The sequence below is a fragment of the Acanthaster planci genome, linkage group LG20 (assembly GCF_054643075.1).
Source record: "Acanthaster planci isolate LZ-2023a linkage group LG20, COTS_SCS, whole genome shotgun sequence".
NCBI classification, from domain to species: domain Eukaryota; kingdom Metazoa; phylum Echinodermata; class Asteroidea; order Valvatida; family Acanthasteridae; genus Acanthaster; species Acanthaster planci.
In genome coordinates, this window is record NC_141796.1 from 10,391,557 (window position 1) to 10,409,687 (window position 18,131).

General features: G+C 42.7%; 3 protein-coding genes across 8 annotated transcripts; 2 read left to right on the forward strand and 1 right to left on the reverse strand.

The window, feature by feature from the left end:
- Nucleotides 1-85: 85 nt before the first annotated feature.
- eif3m (eukaryotic translation initiation factor 3 subunit M) lies at nt 86-6,394 on the forward strand. Its single transcript, XM_022227207.2, has 10 exons — nt 86-199; nt 1,185-1,320; nt 1,906-2,044; nt 2,432-2,555; nt 2,883-2,977; nt 3,746-3,929; nt 4,389-4,470; nt 4,627-4,770; nt 4,912-4,972; nt 5,329-6,394. The coding sequence occupies exons 1-10, from the start codon at nt 158-160 to the stop codon at nt 5,456-5,458; spliced, it is 1,137 nt and encodes a 378-aa protein (XP_022082899.1). The 5' UTR covers nt 86-157; the 3' UTR covers nt 5,459-6,394.
- Nucleotides 6,395-6,396: 2 nt separating this feature from the next.
- Nucleotides 6,397-9,237, reverse strand: pifo (primary cilia formation). Its single transcript, XM_022227208.2, has 5 exons — nt 8,896-9,237; nt 8,196-8,350; nt 7,987-8,085; nt 7,570-7,703; nt 6,397-7,256 (listed from the first exon to the last, which is right to left on the reverse strand). Exons 1-5 carry the CDS (start codon nt 8,921-8,923, stop codon nt 7,046-7,048), a joined length of 627 nt encoding a protein of 208 aa, XP_022082900.2. The 5' UTR covers nt 8,924-9,237; the 3' UTR covers nt 6,397-7,045.
- Nucleotides 9,238-9,337: 100 nt separating this feature from the next.
- gtf2h1 (general transcription factor IIH subunit 1) lies at nt 9,338-17,960 on the forward strand. 6 transcript variants are annotated; one of them, XM_087130572.1, is made up of 12 exons: nt 9,338-9,488; nt 11,120-11,282; nt 11,550-11,851; nt 12,363-12,528; nt 12,955-13,104; nt 13,403-13,479; nt 14,007-14,128; nt 14,396-14,593; nt 15,026-15,143; nt 15,532-15,622; nt 16,207-16,415; nt 16,861-17,960. In XM_087130572.1, exons 2-12 carry the CDS (start codon nt 11,129-11,131, stop codon nt 16,945-16,947), a joined length of 1,674 nt encoding a protein of 557 aa, XP_086986698.1. In that variant the 5' UTR covers nt 9,338-9,488; nt 11,120-11,128; the 3' UTR covers nt 16,948-17,960. The 6 variants fall into 6 exon arrangements, with proteins under 6 accessions (XP_086986698.1, XP_086986693.1, XP_086986694.1 ...); XM_087130567.1 differs by having other exon boundaries at nt 9,339-9,488; nt 14,393-14,593; XM_087130568.1 differs by having other exon boundaries at nt 9,357-9,488; nt 11,117-11,282; nt 14,393-14,593.
- Nucleotides 17,961-18,131: the final 171 nt, after the last annotated feature.

The window sequence follows — 18,131 nt, forward strand, 5'->3', positions numbered from 1 at the left end:
CATAATGCGTTCGACAGGGTGACGCTTATGTGCGCAGCGCGGCACGCGTAAAGAAAAGAGGGCGGTATATTTATTAGTCAATAGAGGGCGCTACATAAAAAGGAGTCCCTCGTGTTTCCCAACTCTGTACAAGTTCCTGCAAGATTGTCTGCCCAAAATGAGCCTTCCGGCCTTCATTGATGTTGCTGAATCAGAACAGGTAAGCACTGACCATGTCTTCGTCTGAATTTGATGTTAAGAAATTACCACGATGAGTTCATATGAAACAATGTCCATTTTTAAGTCATGTCATTTTTTTCACGAAATGAGTGCAGCTTGGACAGCCGTGATGGTAAGACGTGGCTTAGGTAAACACTGGCGAAGGTTAAGTTCCCCCACGTCCTGAGTTTTCACCGTCTTAAATTTTCGATATCTTTATCGATTAGGGCCTAATATCCTATCGGCTATACCAGGCAAAATATGGGACGGAGGGGTACCCCCCCTTACCTGTCCAATCCCCATACACACTCTAGACTATTGTTGCCTAACACATCCCCCCAGGAGTCTGTACAGAATTCCTGAGATTCGGATCAAACAATGACCAACACAAAGGTGGGGGGGGGGTATGTCCGTCCCATATCTTGCTTCAAATGTAATATCCCCAAGAATTTTCTTAAACCAAACAGAATTCGGCTGTCTGTCAGTTGGTTTTTCTTTCTTAAAGTGAACTTTTCTGGACATGTTTTTGCTTTCTGGAGACTTATGGGTCACTGAAGGGAATAATTACTGGCGTCCTTAAATGGAACTCTTTCCTTAGTTTAATTTTAATTATTTATTATTTGTTTAATTTAATTATTTGATTTTTTGGGGGCATAGCTTTCAAGGGCTGCTCCTTTTCCAACCTTGCATCATTGTCATATTAATTATTTGTCATAACTGTTTCATTTTATTGGTGATGTTTTTGTCTATTGTTTTGCCTAATTGTGGAATTTCAAGTGTAATTGCAAACCGTGTTCCTATTATAGAATGGAGAAGTCATTTTTGACTCACCTAAGTAGATTGAAGTGACTCCATGCAAAGATCTGCAGTATAAATTTTGTGGAAAGAGGGAATGCTTTTGGCTTTTGAGGGAAATATTTGGGGTAAAAACTATTTTTTTGACAACTGAATCTTGACAATTTGGAGTTGGATTATTTCTCTTCCAGGCCAGTGAGCTTAGGGTATTCTTGAAAGCCCAAGGTGCTGAAATATCCGAGGAGACGTCTGAACAAGGCATCCATGATGACCTGGAGAAGATTATCCAAGCGGCAAATGTCATCTGGAAACTCTCTGACCCGGCAGGTAAGAAGACACTCCCCCACAAAAAGCAAACAAACAAAAGCAGTGAGTTGGCTCCAATGTGTGTGGATACCAACAGAGATTCAGATTTCACATTGGTCAACATCTAAAACCAGCTACGGCTGAGAGTTGTGCACACCTCTATGGGAAGTAGTTACAGCCATTAGGAAGTGGCTTTCATTGGCACATGTGTTGTTATCAGCTGTAGCCACGTCATTCATGTTAGGCTTTGTCCAAATCAACTGCCTATAGCTAAGAGTAACAAACACTTCTACAGACTTCGATCATGGGGCAACCAGCTTGCTTTCCCTAGTTGCCTACCATTAAATGCAATGTAACCAAACTGAAGCTGGAAGGCAAAGCAGGAGTGTGTTCCCTTTTATCAATAGTTGCAGTCATATTTCTCTTGCCAAGGGGCTACAGGGAACCAGATAAACATGGCAGAATCACGATAAAGGTCCATGGGAAGTGGCAGTCACCGCTAGCTAGTGACTTGCATAGGCACCCGTGCTATTTTGAGACACAGGCAAGGTATTCGGACACACCCTGTGCCTCATTGAGTGCTTGTTTCCTCGTTGGTGCCTGCAGAAATTGAGGGCATCTTCAACAGCATCCTGTCACTCCTCATCTACCAGCGTCCGGATCACCTGGAGAATCTGGCCAAGATGCTCAGCGACCATTTAGTGACAGAGGGAACGGAAGAACATGCCCCGCTGAAGCTACGGGTGTAAGTTGGCCAGGAATGGGGCCTTTGTACTTTCCCAGGATTTTTTGTTGAGATTTGGAAGATTGGATGAAATAAGAGCTCAGCCACTGTTGAAGACAGTGATTATCATGAAGATTATCGTGGACGAAAGCTGTAAATACATGTACTTGGACTCATTAAAGTGCTTTTGCTGGATTTGACTACAACACTTTATGTTTTCAGGCTTCTACGCCCTTCTTTCTGTTTTTTTTTTTTGCCATTTGAAACCTCCCGTCCTTAAGGTTTTCAAGTGCGAGAACACTCTCTGAGCAAACTGTAACAGAGAGGCTACTGTGGCTTTCCAAATGACGTTCTAGCCCCAATTGCATTCAGCCCCTCAGTCACTTTGTCTTGTGGTCCCCTCCGCAGTCTCAATAACTTATTCTACGGGGTGGGCGTGGAGAACGTCTTGTGCCATCACATCTTCTGTTGCATGCTGAAAGTCGCAGCCCAGGGCAAGAGCACAGGCAACGTTGAGACAGAGCTAGAAATCGTAAGATGATGATTACCAATCTCCATTTCCTTTTAATTCAGTGACACGTTTTACTTTGGTCCCAAATGTCTCCCAAAATACTGTTGGTGTCTACCTGCTAATGTGTACAGACCACTTAACTCTTACATCGGGTTATTGGCGTAAATCTTGACCACAACATAATACAACACCCATTCCGTTTGTGGTTTTTCTGGCTACAGAGTTCTTCAAACTGCCAGCCAAAATTTCAGAGTAACTCTAGAAGGACCTTTCCCTAAAACTCTGCCTCATTATTGGCACATGGACAATTTGGGGTGACCTATGATTTGTTATTTCTTGCATTTTTAGGTCAAGAAATGGACCAAGAAGTGGGAGTTGAACAGGGACCAGATGATCGTTGTTCTGAGACTGCTCTACGAAGCACTCAAAGAAAGTAAAAAGAGGTACTGTTGAATCCTGTCAGCTCAGGGAAGGCTGAATTGTGTGTCGCCTTCTCACCAGACCTGCCAACCAAAGGAGTTTGTTAATACAGAATATAACTGCTTAGTTTGAACAGGCTAAGAGTCAAAACATCATGCATTCTACATACATGTACTTCTTTTGACTGGGTCCTCTACTCAGCAAATGAATGTGCTGTACTACAGTTTCAGTTTTAAAAGCCATATGAAATTGGGCCAATAAGAAGCATACTGGACTGGATGAACTTTCCACAGAATGGGAACAAAAAGTCCATCATCATGCGGTCTGCATCAGCCTACACAGTGTACCTGTTCAGAGGGTTTGCATGGCTGCCATCTTACAGGCCAGTTCTTCTGTTCCACAGGGAATGCACAAAGGAGGCTTCTCTGTGGAACAAAAACTGCCCTGCAAGATGGCTACCACGCAAAGCCTCCATAGTCACACAGTCGTAATATTGCAAAATCTGTACTATGATGGGCTCTGTGTTCCACATCTGCCATCTCTTACAACTACATTGTGAATTGCATGTGTGGCACCTGCATTTATTACTTTCCTTGTTCAAGGGCTGAAATTGTGGACCTGCTCGGCACGTAGAATAGCTATAAGCTATACTGCACAAGGTACTTTGTCTTTAGCTGTGTAAAAGATGCCCGAGTTCAGCGTGAAGATGGCTAGTTATCACCGATCCTGTCCTTGCAAAAAGTGACCAACTTCTACCCCACTGTTGCCTTTATTTTTTCGTTTTGGTGCAGTGAGGCGTCCAACAAAGTCATGGTGGAGCTCTTGGGAACCTACACAGAGGACAACGCCTCGCAAGCCCGTGACGAGGCGCAGCGGTGCATCGTCAATACCCTGGCAGACCCCAAGGCCTTCCTCTTTGATCACCTGCTCACCCTCAGGCCGGTCAGGTTCTTGGAAGGAGAGCTGATTCATGAGGTAAACAGTGGTCCATTTCCCAAACCACGGTTTTTTTTAAATTTTGGTTTTTCCATATATATATACATATATTTTTTTTAATATCAAAACCACTTAATTAAGTCTGTGACATTTGAACTAAGTAAGATCATGGTGTTCTCTCTCTCTGGGTGACTGACAGTCCGTTCAGCGTTCCTCTTGCAAAACACAACCCTGAGCTGAAAACTCAAAGTCGTGCTGGAGATGGAGACAAACAGAGATTTTGAAAAAGGCTAGAAAGCGTGTCCTATATAGCTTCATAGGAGAAAGCAATGCTCAACAACTTTGTATGCTTGATATAAAAATGTCAGTGGAGAACAGGTCATCTCTATCCCACCTTCCTTGCCCCTGAAGGAGCTAGCCTTGTTCTTGCCACTGTATGTACGCCCGTAACATGAAAGTTCCTTATCTCAGTCTTCAATGTCACCGTTGTCTTTTCAGCTGTTGAACATCTTTGTGTCGGGAAAGCTCGATGACTACATTGAGTTCTTCAAAAACAATCAAGACTTCATCAAGACACTGGGTAAGAGTTCACAGATTTTGGACTCAAAGCCAACGGAGATGTTAACGCAAATATTGATCGCACTAAAATAAAACCTGACTTAAATGTTACTGGCTTTGTTTTCTAATTGTCACCTGCGGTGATGTTTCTTTGAACATCTTCCCTCTACACTGTCAGGTCTGTCACATGACCAAAACATGCAGAAAATGCGCGTCTTGACGTTCGTGAGCATGGCCATTGAGCAGAAAGAGATCCCGTTCTCAACAATCGAGAGTGAGCTCAAGATTACATCCGAGGAAGTAGAAGGATTTATCATTAACGGTAAGGAGTATCGGAGAGAAAGTTTATGTCTGAAAAAAAATTGTATTAAACAAAGTGTTCAAGACACCTGCATATTTACACGTTGTACTATCGTTATGCTTGTTGAAGAAGGTTACTTCTCAATGCCATTCATCTCCATAGTTGTCAAAACCAAAATGGTAAGAGCAAGAATCGACCAGCTGCAAAGGAAAGTGACGATCAGGTGAGTTTCCCAGTCGCGTCTTGTTTAGAATATTTTGGGACATTTTCTGTGTCAATTTTTATCATTTGTTTCACAGATATGATTTGCTGCTTTTGTTGGGCTGATAAAAATTTGAGAGATTTGGTTTGAGAGATTTTGAGTCATTTGTGTGCTGTGTACCAATTGTTATTATTTTTTGGGGGGGGGCCCTCAGTCAATCAGTCTATGACAAGGATTGCTGGTGCCCACCCATTTTCCATTTGAAATGATAGACATTACTTATGAAAGGGAACCGGTGAAATCTCACCTCGGATTGGGATAGTTTTACAAAGGTTTGAACGCAGCAATTTTGATGTGATGTTTCTTGACGTCCCCAGTTACGTGACATTACGCACTTTTGGCAAGCAGCAGTGGCAACAGTTGAGGGAACATCTCGTGGAATGGCAGAAGAACCTCGGACTGGTCCAAACACGGATGGAGAATATCGTACCCATCCCCATCTCATGAATGGTACAACCCTGCCCAGAGTCAAAGCCTTATCACATCGCAGATAGAGAACAGTCTACCTTTCCCTATTCTGTGAATGGTACAACCCTATCTCAGCCTTTATAGAGTACCGAAGTGAATATGTCACGCACAGCTGTGTGTCAAAGGAATTAGCTCGAGAACCAGCACGTGAACCAACACGGGCGCGTAATCCATTCGTTTGCACTACACTTCCTGGTTCAAATGACGTCACACTTCGGTACTCTGTATTCAATTACTGTTTCATAGTGTTGGAGCTTTGTAGGTGACAAACCTCAAAGATGTCGCTAAAGCTCTCACAACCCAGCACTAATGCACAAGGTTTCAGGGCCTCACAGATTCAATATCCACCCTCAGTTCTGAACTAATCTAGATTTGGTCAGTTCTCTTTTCCTTGATCTCTTTTCTCCTCTGTACATGGTTTTCTTTCAATCCTGTGCCTCCCTTTGTATCTCAACCTTGTTTCACGCAGTATTCTGTGAGGTGCGGTATCTTTAGAAATGCATACTTTCTCTGAATGGTTGTAAACAATTTCCTTGCTTTTTGGTCCAAGGAAAACGAGGTTGAGGTTGAAGAGCCTTCAAGCTGCAGTACTGAAAATGCAACCACTGCTGCTGTCGACTCGTGTGAGGCACAGCGACTCCACATATTGTACATGATACTAAAATACCTCAAATCACAGTTGGCTTCGAGAAATTGGAGTAAAATTCACTCTCCGTTTAACCTTAACTGCAGACAAGTTTCTTTTTACCATGTCGTTTCTGCTAAGCTCTACAGGAGTGCAAACCAGCATAGAACATTTTTACAATAGCACCTAATGTGAGGTTAATTCCTATCGTATAGGCTCTTGAGTTATTTGACAGTGTCTCAATATGTAATAAATCTTAATAACGGTCAATAAATTGGAAAGTCGTGACACATTTGTTCTCCATTATTTCTTTATTTTTACACGTTCATAGTATTTACATAAATTTGGGATGCATTTGAAACGTCAGACATTCCCAATTTAAACAGGAAATGAGAAAAATATTTCAAGCTGAAGAACGCGCCTGAAAACATGGCTAGATCTCACTGAAATACTCAACTTTTTCAGAAGACAAATTAGAGTTGACTTGTGAAGTTACAGATGTAGAAAAAGTATGGAGCATTTTATGTATAAACTGCCTTTCTTGCTTGCATAAAAGTTACTTTGTTGAAGGATGGAATTTGGAAATGGAAGAACATTCAATAACTTGTTTCCCTTGTAGAAAAATCAAAGTTTGAAGATTACAATTTGTTGCAATCTTTCATATTTAGTTTAGATGTGGAGAGACAAAAAAATGAGCACCAAACCCAACCCAACAGTTGACCAGTCTGTAGACTTGACCATCATGAAAGTTGGCTTCCATAGAGCTATGGCTACATCCTTTGCTGACTTGTGCCTGCAGGTTTGCAAGTAGAGAAGACCTGGTCCCAGCTCTAGACATAAGCTTTGGACTCGGCTTCAAGTCTGCAGCTGAATCGAACTTTCAAATCTCCTGACATTAGATTTGCATAACTTTTTTCCCTGAAAGAGGGTAATTTCCTGGTTTAGTAGTAAAGGCTAAGGTAGGCTTCCCGTATGGCAAACTTCCGCTTGTCTTTGTATGTCATGAGACGGCTCTTGGTGGTCGTTCCTTTGCAATCGTCAGGAAGGAGGACCGAGTCGTCTGGTTGGATCTTTAGGAGCTGAGGACCCCCGAAGGTCCCGTGGAAGGCTACCTTACGGTTCCTAGGAATGTTGTGCTCGTAGCTTCCGGGACTGTGGGTTTAGGAAGAAATTGAAGAGATTTGACGTTCATAGGATTTCAGGCCATTGGTTTGATAAACTTTAATCCTTACAAAACCCTGGGCAAGTGAAATTGGACATGGTAAAAATTTCATTGTATTCATGATTGTCTATTTCTCTGTAAACTAATGTGGCTTTGCCCTCAACTGTTACGACTTAGCAACGACCCCTTTGCACATAAAATGCCACAGTCAACGGGAAACGTTTGTACATGTAGCTGGTTTTGTTTCAAGTCTACTGGATGACTTGTGATGGACTTGTGAACAAAACCCAAACTGAAACTTACCCAGGCGTCAGCTCAGGGTCGACTGTGTTTCGGTAGAATCTGTTGGCACCAACGTGAAAGGGCTTCTTGGAGGTGTCAAATTGGATAGGGTCAGTGTGCTTAGTCTGATAGGCTGTTGGGCATGGTGTGACCGTCTGCAAAGAAGGAAAATCATAGTTGCAACTCATTTCTACTTGCCAAAAAGTATCTTGGAGAATTTGTAGAAGTTTACTGGGCAGTCTTTTGTAGTGGTGTGGAGAAATTGACTAAATTCTGGCACTGTTTTACAAAAACCAAATTAACTTTCTAAAATGTACCTTCCAGTGGTCATCTGGAAACACTGTCCAGAGCAGGAGCCCACTCCATCTTAAGCTGAAACATTCTGATTAAGATCGGCAGTTTCTGGCGGATTTCAAGAGATTTGACATAAAAACTCACCTGAAATTCTTTTCTGAATCTGGGTCCAGTCCTTGCGCCCATCGTGTAGCCTTTGGAGCTAGTCACTTGCTTGTCGATATCATACAGAAATGTGGTTTTCTGTGAGGAAAAAATTAGCAGCATTGAAATTGTGCGCCAATGAAAAGTGGCCATGTGAGAGAAACGCACAGTCTTTTTAAACATTTTGAGCCACAGATTTTAACTCTGACCTCATCATTGTCGTAGCTACAGGGAGCTCTGTGGGGAGCGGTCTCCAGTCCCATCCCAGCTCCCATCCGATTCTGTGGAATCTTTCCTGGGAACAGCGGCCTGTCCGTTGTCGTCCCAAAGGAGACATTACTCTTCTTCTCTTTACCAAGAAGAGCTGCAAAGCCAAAGGAGAAAAATAATGAAAGGAAATTGAGATCACAGTAGAGTTACGGCCTAGTAGTAGCCTTGTCCTGTCAAAGACTGCAATAAATTCACAAGAAAAAAGTAAATGAAATTGAAACCATAGTATCATGTTGACATGGTTGCCTTTTAATAACGCTAGGCCCCTCGCTGTACTGTTGGGCCAAGACCTATATGTTTTTGTTCATAATCTGGGCTCAGCAGTAGGCCCTAGGCCTAATTATTTTTACGGAAATAGAACTTTAAAGACAATCATTTCTGAAATGAAATAGTGCTCATGGCCCACTTGCAGAAAAGGCTTATTTGCTGTTGGTTTAACTCGCTTGACAAATTTTGGCGTTAATTGGTGTTGAATTTTGGCTTTAATCCCTACCGACACGAACTTGAGTCTGCAGCTTCTCATACGCTCAGTGTCAGTCATGTCAATGTAGGCCTACTACTAAGTTTTACTAGGCCTAACATTTTTAAATTCACGACCATCGTGATGACGCAAAAAAGTAAAATTCATTGTCTACTCACCGTCTAACGATGGCAAAGTCGTTGCCATGTTGGAATATATATGTATTAAATGGTTTGTAAACAGATCTTTATCCAATCTATCAGAACTAAGTTGAATACTTGAGTTTACGAACTGTATTGTATACGTACGAGTCCACGATGCATGTACATATATGTACGACGAAATTGTGTATGTTGGACATAGATGGCGTTTATGCTGTTGTCATGGTGACAAGAAAAGTGCTACAAAGTTAAATTCTGGCTGATTTCCAGCACGATTGCGGATCCTTAAGGTTAATTAACTTATAAAGAATTAGTAAAAATACAAAATATTGTGATTCAGATGGGCACATGTGAAAAAAAGGCAATTTCTTGTGACAATGAGTCTGGCTAACAAAACTGAATACTTTGGGTCAATAGAGGGCGCTTTTCTTTGAAGCTCGCCAAAACAAAACCACGGAGGGCGCTGCAATATTAATGCACATCGTGACATTAATGTTGTCGTAGTTGCCCCCGCCGATCTCCTGTTTTTATTTTCAAGTACGCCTTTTCACAATTTTCCCTTTATTGTGTGGCCTATGGATGGGGAACTGTTCTTGTAAGGAGTAGGACAGGTACATAAGAGCTGTAAAAATGTCTAACTTAGCACTGAAATCAGTCATGATACTCGATAGTTTTGCAAGAAGAGACATGATCGATGATGAATGGTGACATGAATTTTTGATGCGCTGATGACAGCGCCACACACAACTCCGAGGCTAACGTTAATAGTCACTGACCACGCTGATGTTGGGCGCAATTGGTCCATCTGCCATGTCTGCATGATCGCCCATTTGCTCTGCGCCGTTGATCAATGCTGTATGACGAGATCTCTGACTTTACAATGTATACCCCCCCTTATTTTGGAAAAAAATGTTGCATCCTGACTCCACTTCAACAGTTGTGTACAAAGTCGCGGGAGCGAAGAGAATTTTCCAAGTATTTCCTAACATCAGTAAATGTTTCTCCGTCCAGAATTTGTGTCTTTCCAGCATTTCTGTATTGACTGACTTTTATTATTGAGTTGATATATGATGAGAAAGTGGAGTCAGGATGCAACATTTTTCCATTATTCCCAACAAACGTGACTTATCCACTTGCCATTTATGGGGGAAAACCCAAGTTGTTTATTGAGATTTCCAAAACCTCCTGAACTTTTCCGACCAGTCTCAAAGGGTTTGTGCTCAGGGTTTTAAGTGGCATCTGCACTCTGCAGATGGAACTCTTTCCTCTAACAACCTTCCTAAGTCATAGATTTGATAATAAAAGCAGTTGGCAGATAGCAGAATTGTTAATGTGATTAGCAACTCTATTGTCACTGCCGTCCGATTAACGGCTCGTGCCAAGATTATGCGAGCAACTGCACCTAATCCTGACCTGTAGTCAGGCTAGTTAGATGGGGGGATGAGGATATGAAAAGGAAGTGGGAGAGTGGATCGGGAGAAGAGCTTATAGAATGAAGGACAGAAGGAGTCGATGTTCACAGACCATGGAGGAAGGACTTCCTCCAAAAAAACTAGACTGAGAAAGATTCGTCTTTTTTGAAGTGCAGTTTACCCACTTTCCCCTCTGAGTAGGGGTAAGTATTTTCAACCAGGAGGAGAATTCGACCATCGTTAAAAAATCCACACAGCTAGTCAAATCTCTCACTTTTCTTATGTGGTTGAATGCCCCGTCCTTCATACCCCACTTAGACATTCCAATTATAAAAATTTGAAATTGCAGAAAACCTCCTTCATGACCTCATCCCAGGAATTAGATAACAAAGAAATTGACATATTCAGTGCACTGCTTCTTTGTGATGTCATACTTGAGTGTTCTGAAACTTTTTCCCAAGGCGATCATTGATTGCGACAAGCTCCCTGATGAAACAGTTCATCAAACATCATTCTAAGAAAATGTCTTTGGTCATGACCTTTATTTCACGCTTGTCTGGCTCTGGCATGAAGCCAAACTGGATAATGATTCTTAGCGGCAATGTCCGTCTAACCCTCTGAGATTCTGAGATAGACTTGGGAGAACTTACTTTAACTTTAGCCAATGGCATTCTGAAAGACCATTCAAATTATGCAGAATTCTGTTGGATTCAGCATGGTTAGGGTTAAAAGAAAATTGAAAACAATTGTCAGATAACAGACCTGCCAAAAGAATCATGATAGGCACTGTTATTGAATTCCTCTCAACAATTTTTCATGTCTGGCAGCAGACAGAGAACATGGCTACGTCCTCGGAGGAGGTCCTGTTGATCATCAACCAAGTCCGATTGCACAAGAGCGATGGGTCCTTGTACTTCATGGCGGAACGCCTGGCCTGGCAAGATAATAACAAGGACCACTTCTCCGTTAGCCATCATTACAGGGACATCAAACGTGAGATTAACTTGCTTCCTCATAAACAAGTTCAATCTTAGCAGCTTTTCCAGTTGTTACAATTTTGCCTATTCTGAATTTGTTAGGATTCTGTTAATTCATATATGCATTCACAGAAAAAAACTCTGTTTTTCTGTGATACTTTCTGTGGAAAGAGTATTTTATTTTTATGTATTACCTCCATGATGACCTGTTATTTCTAAAATGTAATCTTAGGAGTACATGACATGAACCTTTACATTGCTTTTCTTCTCCGTCTCTCGGCAGAGCAAAAGATCTCCCAGGACACCAGCATCAAGGTGCAGCTGCAGGTGGTGCTACACGACGGCACCAACAGCAAGTTCCACTTTGCCAACCGGGAGGGGACGGAGGCCCAGCGGCGGGACCGGGGAGCAGCCAAGGAGCTCCTTCAACAGCTTCTGCCCCGCTTCCGATTGATGGTCAACAAGGAACTGGAGGAGAAGAATCGTATCCTACAGGAGGACCCCGAACTCTTCCAGCTGTACAAAGACCTGGTCATCAGCAAGGTTATGACAGCCGACGAGTTCTGGTCAAACAGGAAGGCAACTGTGAGTCTCAACCTTAAAAACCCTGAAGGATCACTCTATGAATTGAGGGTCCAATTTCCTCATGTCCCTGTCACATCTGACTCATGCTTTTTTGAAGGTTTCATGGAAAGTCTTGGAGAAGTCATGGAAAATTGGGAAAACAATCGGGTATCCTGAAATCCTGTCGTCGAAGGAAAAAAATCCGTGGAAAAATCATCGAAATTAAGACCATGCCACGCTCAGTGTGGATGGGCCGCTTCTGATGTGGTAGATGAGTAATGATTGATTCAAAGGCTCTCCCTATCAATCTACAGTTGTGGTGTGGCAGTCTTCCGTTCCTAATACTAAACAACGTTTCTCTCCAAAGTGGGACTTGGCGTCATGGAAATTATAATAGTTTAGTCGTAGAAAGTCTTGGGAAAATTATGGAATTTGATTGTCAGATTTCGATGGGAAGCCAAATGGCCAGATTTCAGTACAATTGAAACTGCTCCGGTATCCCCAAACCCATTTTCTCAGTTTTTGTTTTCAGGTCGTACCCAAAGAACCCAGCGTCAGCAATGCCAAGGCCAAGCAAGATGTGGGCGTCTCGGCAGCTTTCCTGTCGGACATCAAGCCTCAGACGGACGGCTGCAACGGCGTCAAGTACAACCTGACGGCAGACATCATTGAAGCCATCTTCAGAATCTACCCAACCGGTAGGGTCAGCTTGTCTGTGATTTCAGCCCAAATCCCCTGAACCTTCCTGTGTGATGGCTTCTTTAGGGAACTCTCAACATTTAATCACCCACACAGTGCCCGTTTTCATCAGGATTTCAAATTGAGTAATATGTGAAAGCAAAGACTTCAGTTTACTCATAACAATTCAAACTAGAACAAAAGGGCCATAAGACTTTTTTGTTGGATCCAGTCATGAGGGATTTGTCTGCAGTGACTGCACCTTGTGGGCTAGTACGCAGGATTTTAGATTAGGGATCTCTGGTCTCAAGACATTGAACCATCTGAGGTTTCAACTTGTTGAAAGGAATGGGCCGTCAGTGTGAACCTGCTGTAATGTGGTTTGCTTAAGTGCAGAGCATGTTTTCTTAAAACTAAATTATTTTCTCCTGGTCGGGTTTTTACAGTGAGGAAGAAGCATGCTGAGAACGTTCCCCAGAACATGACGGAGAAGGAGTTCTGGACTCGATTCTTTCAGTCTCAATATTTCCACCGCGACCGGATCCACCTCAACAACAAGGACATCTTCACAGAGTGTGCCAAGGACGACGAAAAAGGTTAGTTATAGGCCGGATGGTAATTGATTGTCTTGTTTTGCCTGTCCGTTTGTTACCCCTTGAGGGGGTAGTTATCTCCTCTGTGGTTTGAGCGACAGCTAGCTATGCGAATTAGTAGCATGGCAAGGGACACACCCTCCACCGCCAACAGACGTTATCCCCGCCCATCATCCAATCACTGCAGTCGTCACTCTCACTGGGCATTTGAAAAATGCAGAGGATTGAATTATCAGGGTGAATTTTAATTTGCCTGCCACCCTCGTGGACCTAGGCTCCGTTTTTTTTTCTATCATTGCAGAAATGAAAAACGAAACCAACACTCAGAGTGATCCCTTGTTGAATGTGGAAGGCATGTCAGACAACACCCTGGGGGAGGTAAGTCAGCAAGTCAAGAAAGGAACAAACCTTCTTTGTTGTCAGCTTTTACAAAGCTCTTAAATGGAGAGCTTTGCTCAACACAGAGGTTGGTTCATAAGAGTTGAAGCGAAGCAAAATGCCATGCAGTGTGAATCATTTATGATGAAAACACCGTTGACTTTTTTAATTTAAATTTTTTTTGATTCCGCACTAAGCCAACTCAATAGAAATCAACAGAGATTCTACTTTCTAGTTAGGAAATATGTCCAATGCTCAGTCCGTTTCTGAGCTAAACATATCCATGAAATGAGGCTCGTGTCCAGTCGTTGATGCAACTGTGTATTCCAAGTCATTGGACCCATGAACCCTAACCCCCTAGGGTGTATGTAAAATCGTATTGAAATTGGAGGATTTGGGACTGTTAGGGTTAATGTTGCTGTAGACCTCACTGATCGGTTTACTCCTGACGCACTAAACATTTCATTCAGTTTCATTGATATGTGAGGGGCAGGGACTGATAAGGGTTTCCTAATGTGTAATTTCAGGGGTATGGCTCCAACAAGGACGGTTCAAAGTCACAGTCGACGAACCAGCTGGTCAACGCATCCATCATCAAAAGGTTCAACCACCACAATGCTAGGGTCCTGAGCATCTCGCAACAAGAGGGGTGAGTTGAAATCATTTGACTGCTTCGTCCATCTTGGTCTGGTTCCCCAAAGGCAAAATTGTGTGACGCTGATTTGTGAATGTCAGTAAAGGCTGCCAAACTGTTATTTCAATACTGTCCTTAAATACGTCTGATCACAAGGAAAGGGTACAAAAACTCTTAACCTGGTTCCATCAGCATTTTACGTTGATCGGCCATGTCTTCTTGAGCATTTCTCCTTTTTTACTAACCTTTTCTGACTGTCTCATCTTTTTTACCTTGCAGCAGACCTACCCCTAACGGTCTACCACTCGGCATCCCCTCATCCTCATCAGCCACAACCTCCAACAACCACCGAGAAGTGACTACCAATCAGGTGGAGCCTCCGGCGAAGCGGACACGTCTGAAAGAAGCGATTGAGATTGAGGATCTGGCTCCTTCAACTAGTGCCCCACCCGTGACGTTAAAACTTGAGAGAACTGACAGGTATTCAAGTGCTTTCCTGACAGGTATTCAAGTGCTTTCCTGACAAAGACTAAGTTGAACATTTGACTACTACATAATAAATTGCAGGGGCTATGTTTTATGGGAATTTTATGGACTCAAATCCATTTGGAATTGCTTTTATTAAGTCCTGTAAGAAATCCAAGGATTCTTCCCAAAGTCCTGGCATCATGGCTGACAAGCCTGTAGAAACCTACAGAAAGTCGGTGAGAAATTTATCCCTTCATGTGAAGTAGAGACTGAAGGGTTCTGAAGACTCACTGGCCCAGGTGTTGGCACTGGTGGGATTTGAACCTGGATCACAGGTTGGAGTCCAGCCGACCGATGACATTCATGGCCCAACCTTGCCACCAAGGTTCAGGGTGCTCCACTCACACAAATATCTGACGCTGAAGTCCTAACCGTCAATTTCAGGTACTATCATGGACCCACTCCAGTGAATCCATCCCAGTACAACACATCCAGTGAGGTCATCGGTGCAGTGGAGAGGTTGGAACAGCAGCTCAGCGGACAGCACACCAGCCTGACCAAGGTAGGAGGAACTAAGTCCGTGTCTGAATCACTTGGCTGCGGCTTGAAATTACACACGAGTCTATGGAAAGTGGCTTCAGCCACTACCCATAGACTTGTGTGTACTCGCAAGCCACAGTCAAGTTATTTGGACACGGCCTTATTCTTTCCAGAGTTTATGCTACCAGAGCCTTAGCCAGTGTCCAGAATTTGTGGCTATGGCTACAGTAACATTGGAGCTTTTATTTAGTAGCTGAATCCATTTCTGGTAGACACATGTATTACTGCTAGCCGCTGCTTAGAATGTTGGTTTCGTTGTCCATATGAAAATATGGACATTGACATTGTCCATATGAAAATCAGCCTAAGACTGCTTTGCATTTGGTGAGGGACTTTCTTTTAATTCATAGGTATTGCGGAGCGGTGTTGCTGGATCGGTCACCAACGAGCTGACACCAGGGGGCGCACTGATGGGACGAAACACCACGCAGCCCCTTCACAGTAAGTCTGTCGTGTAAATGTATGTACACATCTTAATGAGTTTTTCTTTTTCAGACTGCTGAAGATTGTTTGAAAAAACCTCAGAGAACTTTCATATTAACCAGAACTCAATTTGTTTGGCTCATATGTTTTATTGGTGTTGAGTGACTTGTCTGAGAATGCATGGAGATCGAATGAACAATATCATTGAGCATTTGATTGCCTCCCTCAAGCTTACCCGCGGTGTCGTCGTCGGTTCAAGTGAGCATGCAGTCTTGGGTTACTCAAAATGCCTGGACCAGGTCATCGATTAAATTTGCAAATGAATCCGAATAGTTAAAAGTAACAGACAATCACAGAACTTAGTTCTCTTGATACAATTTGTCAACTTACCTTGGCAACAATCGACTAAGCTGGCTTGTTTTTGAATTGTATTGTGGGATACTTCCCCAAGTAACCAGCTCAGCAGGTTGTTCACTTGGGCCCGAGTAAGTGCGACACGTCATGTGACTGTCCAAATTGAATGCATGCACGAGCAAACGTGAGGGAATTCATCCAATACAATGTTGGTAACTGACGTTATCCTGATATTTGGTCATCTTCAGCGCTCTATAACAAAGAAGTCCAAGACGAGCTGAAGCGCCTGTATGCTGCCCTCGCCGAGCTCCTGCGCCACTTCTGGTCCTGCTTTCCTGTCGCCAGCAAGACAGTCGAGGAGAAGCTGATCCGCATGAAAGGAACGCTGGAACAGTTCCAGGCCAGAAAGCTGCAGCCATTCCGTGAATCGTTGGCCAGGCAACACATAGGTGCTAATGTAAGTCCATTGTGATTGGGAGACGGTTACAGGCAATTGATATTGAATGACACTGCAGTTAGGAACCAGTTACCGGCAATAAACATAAAAAATATTGTGGTTGGGAGCCAGTTAAAGTGTATGTAGCGAACATTAAATAACTTTGAGGTTGGGAACCAACTGAGAAGTGCAAATCACATGATGTTGTGGTTGGGAACCAGTTTCCAGCAACAAGCATCAAATGGCATTGTGGTTGGGAACCAGTTACAGGCAATGAACATCCAATAGCATTGTGGTTGGGAACCAGTTACAGGCAATGAACATCCAATGGCATTGTGGTTGGGAACCAGTTACAGGCAATGAACATCCAATGGCATTGTGGTTGGGAACCAGTTACAGGCAATCTTAAATGAAGTTGAGAAACTAACCACCTGTGTCTCTGTCTGTCCTTTTTCCTTACTCGTAGATGACAATTCACATGGAGGAATTGCTGACTACAGCCTATGCCAAGTTCAACTCATGGCAAGCCAAGAATGCCGGTCAAAGGTCATGACACCTTCCCAGCATGCCTTGCTGAATGTACTGTAAAGCCATAATTTGTTTCACCAATGGAGACATGCCAGAACGGTGTTGAGTGTTCAACGATCTCTGTACACAACTTTTTCAAAATTACTTTGATTCTGCAGGTCCACACATAATTTAAGACAAAAAAATGATGTACATGTATCTTTCAGTTGTTGCTCGTGGCGTATGTTTTTCCTTAGGTTTCATATTTTGCACAAAAGTTTATATTAACATTCTAGTGCGCTGAAACTAACCTTTATGAAAATTGATCGTGTCCAAAGCCCAAAACATGTGAGTTCAATTGAGCGCTTTTGTGGGTCGCTTCATGTAACGTGCCCCTGAGTTTTTGAGGGATACAGAAAAGTTCCTCATAACAATTGTAAGTAAGATAGTGATTAATGAGTCCATTTCCCAAGAGTAGGTGTGGGAAGACATGATTTACTTTTGTAACATGGCAGAAGACTAGCTGTTTACCATGAGGATGTTTGAAACATTGTTGTAAATTTGGAGGACCAACTCATGGGTCCTGCCAGGATTTCTTTTTGAGGGGAGGATTTTTTCTAAAGCCAAAATTTCCAGTAATCATCAGCAACAAACTAATTAACCAGTAACTTTTGAAGGTTTTTTTCAGGGCTTTTGTTGGCAACTTGGTGATTTTCGTCCGATTTTGTTTTAATTTCACACTTTTCAATTTTTGGTGGGGGAGGGGGGAGTGACCCCCTGTTGTTAACCCCACCCCATCCCCGGCAACATCCATGGATCAGCCTGATTTGTCAAGTTTGTGAAACTATTTATATAATATTTATGGCCAGGTTGCACTTTTTCAGATGTTTGTCTTTAAACAAAGTTTCAGTCTAGTCACCTGACTTACATGTACACAGAGTTTTGTACTGCTTGTCCGTGCGTTTGTAACAGCCCAAGTTTCCAATTTGGGGACAGATTTTTGTTACAAGTGACACTTCTTTACAGTTATGAATAAATGTGCCTATCTCAAGGAGGAGATTTGAACTTGTCATTGTTTTTTTCTTTGACTTCTGAATTAATTCCTAATTGCGAAGACAAAACATCCTTAATGTAACTTTATGTGTATGTTTAATCTTTATTTGGTTAGAGGAATGTCTACCTTGTCCCGGAGGAGTGGTAATTGGTAATTTACATTATAGACTGTTTAAA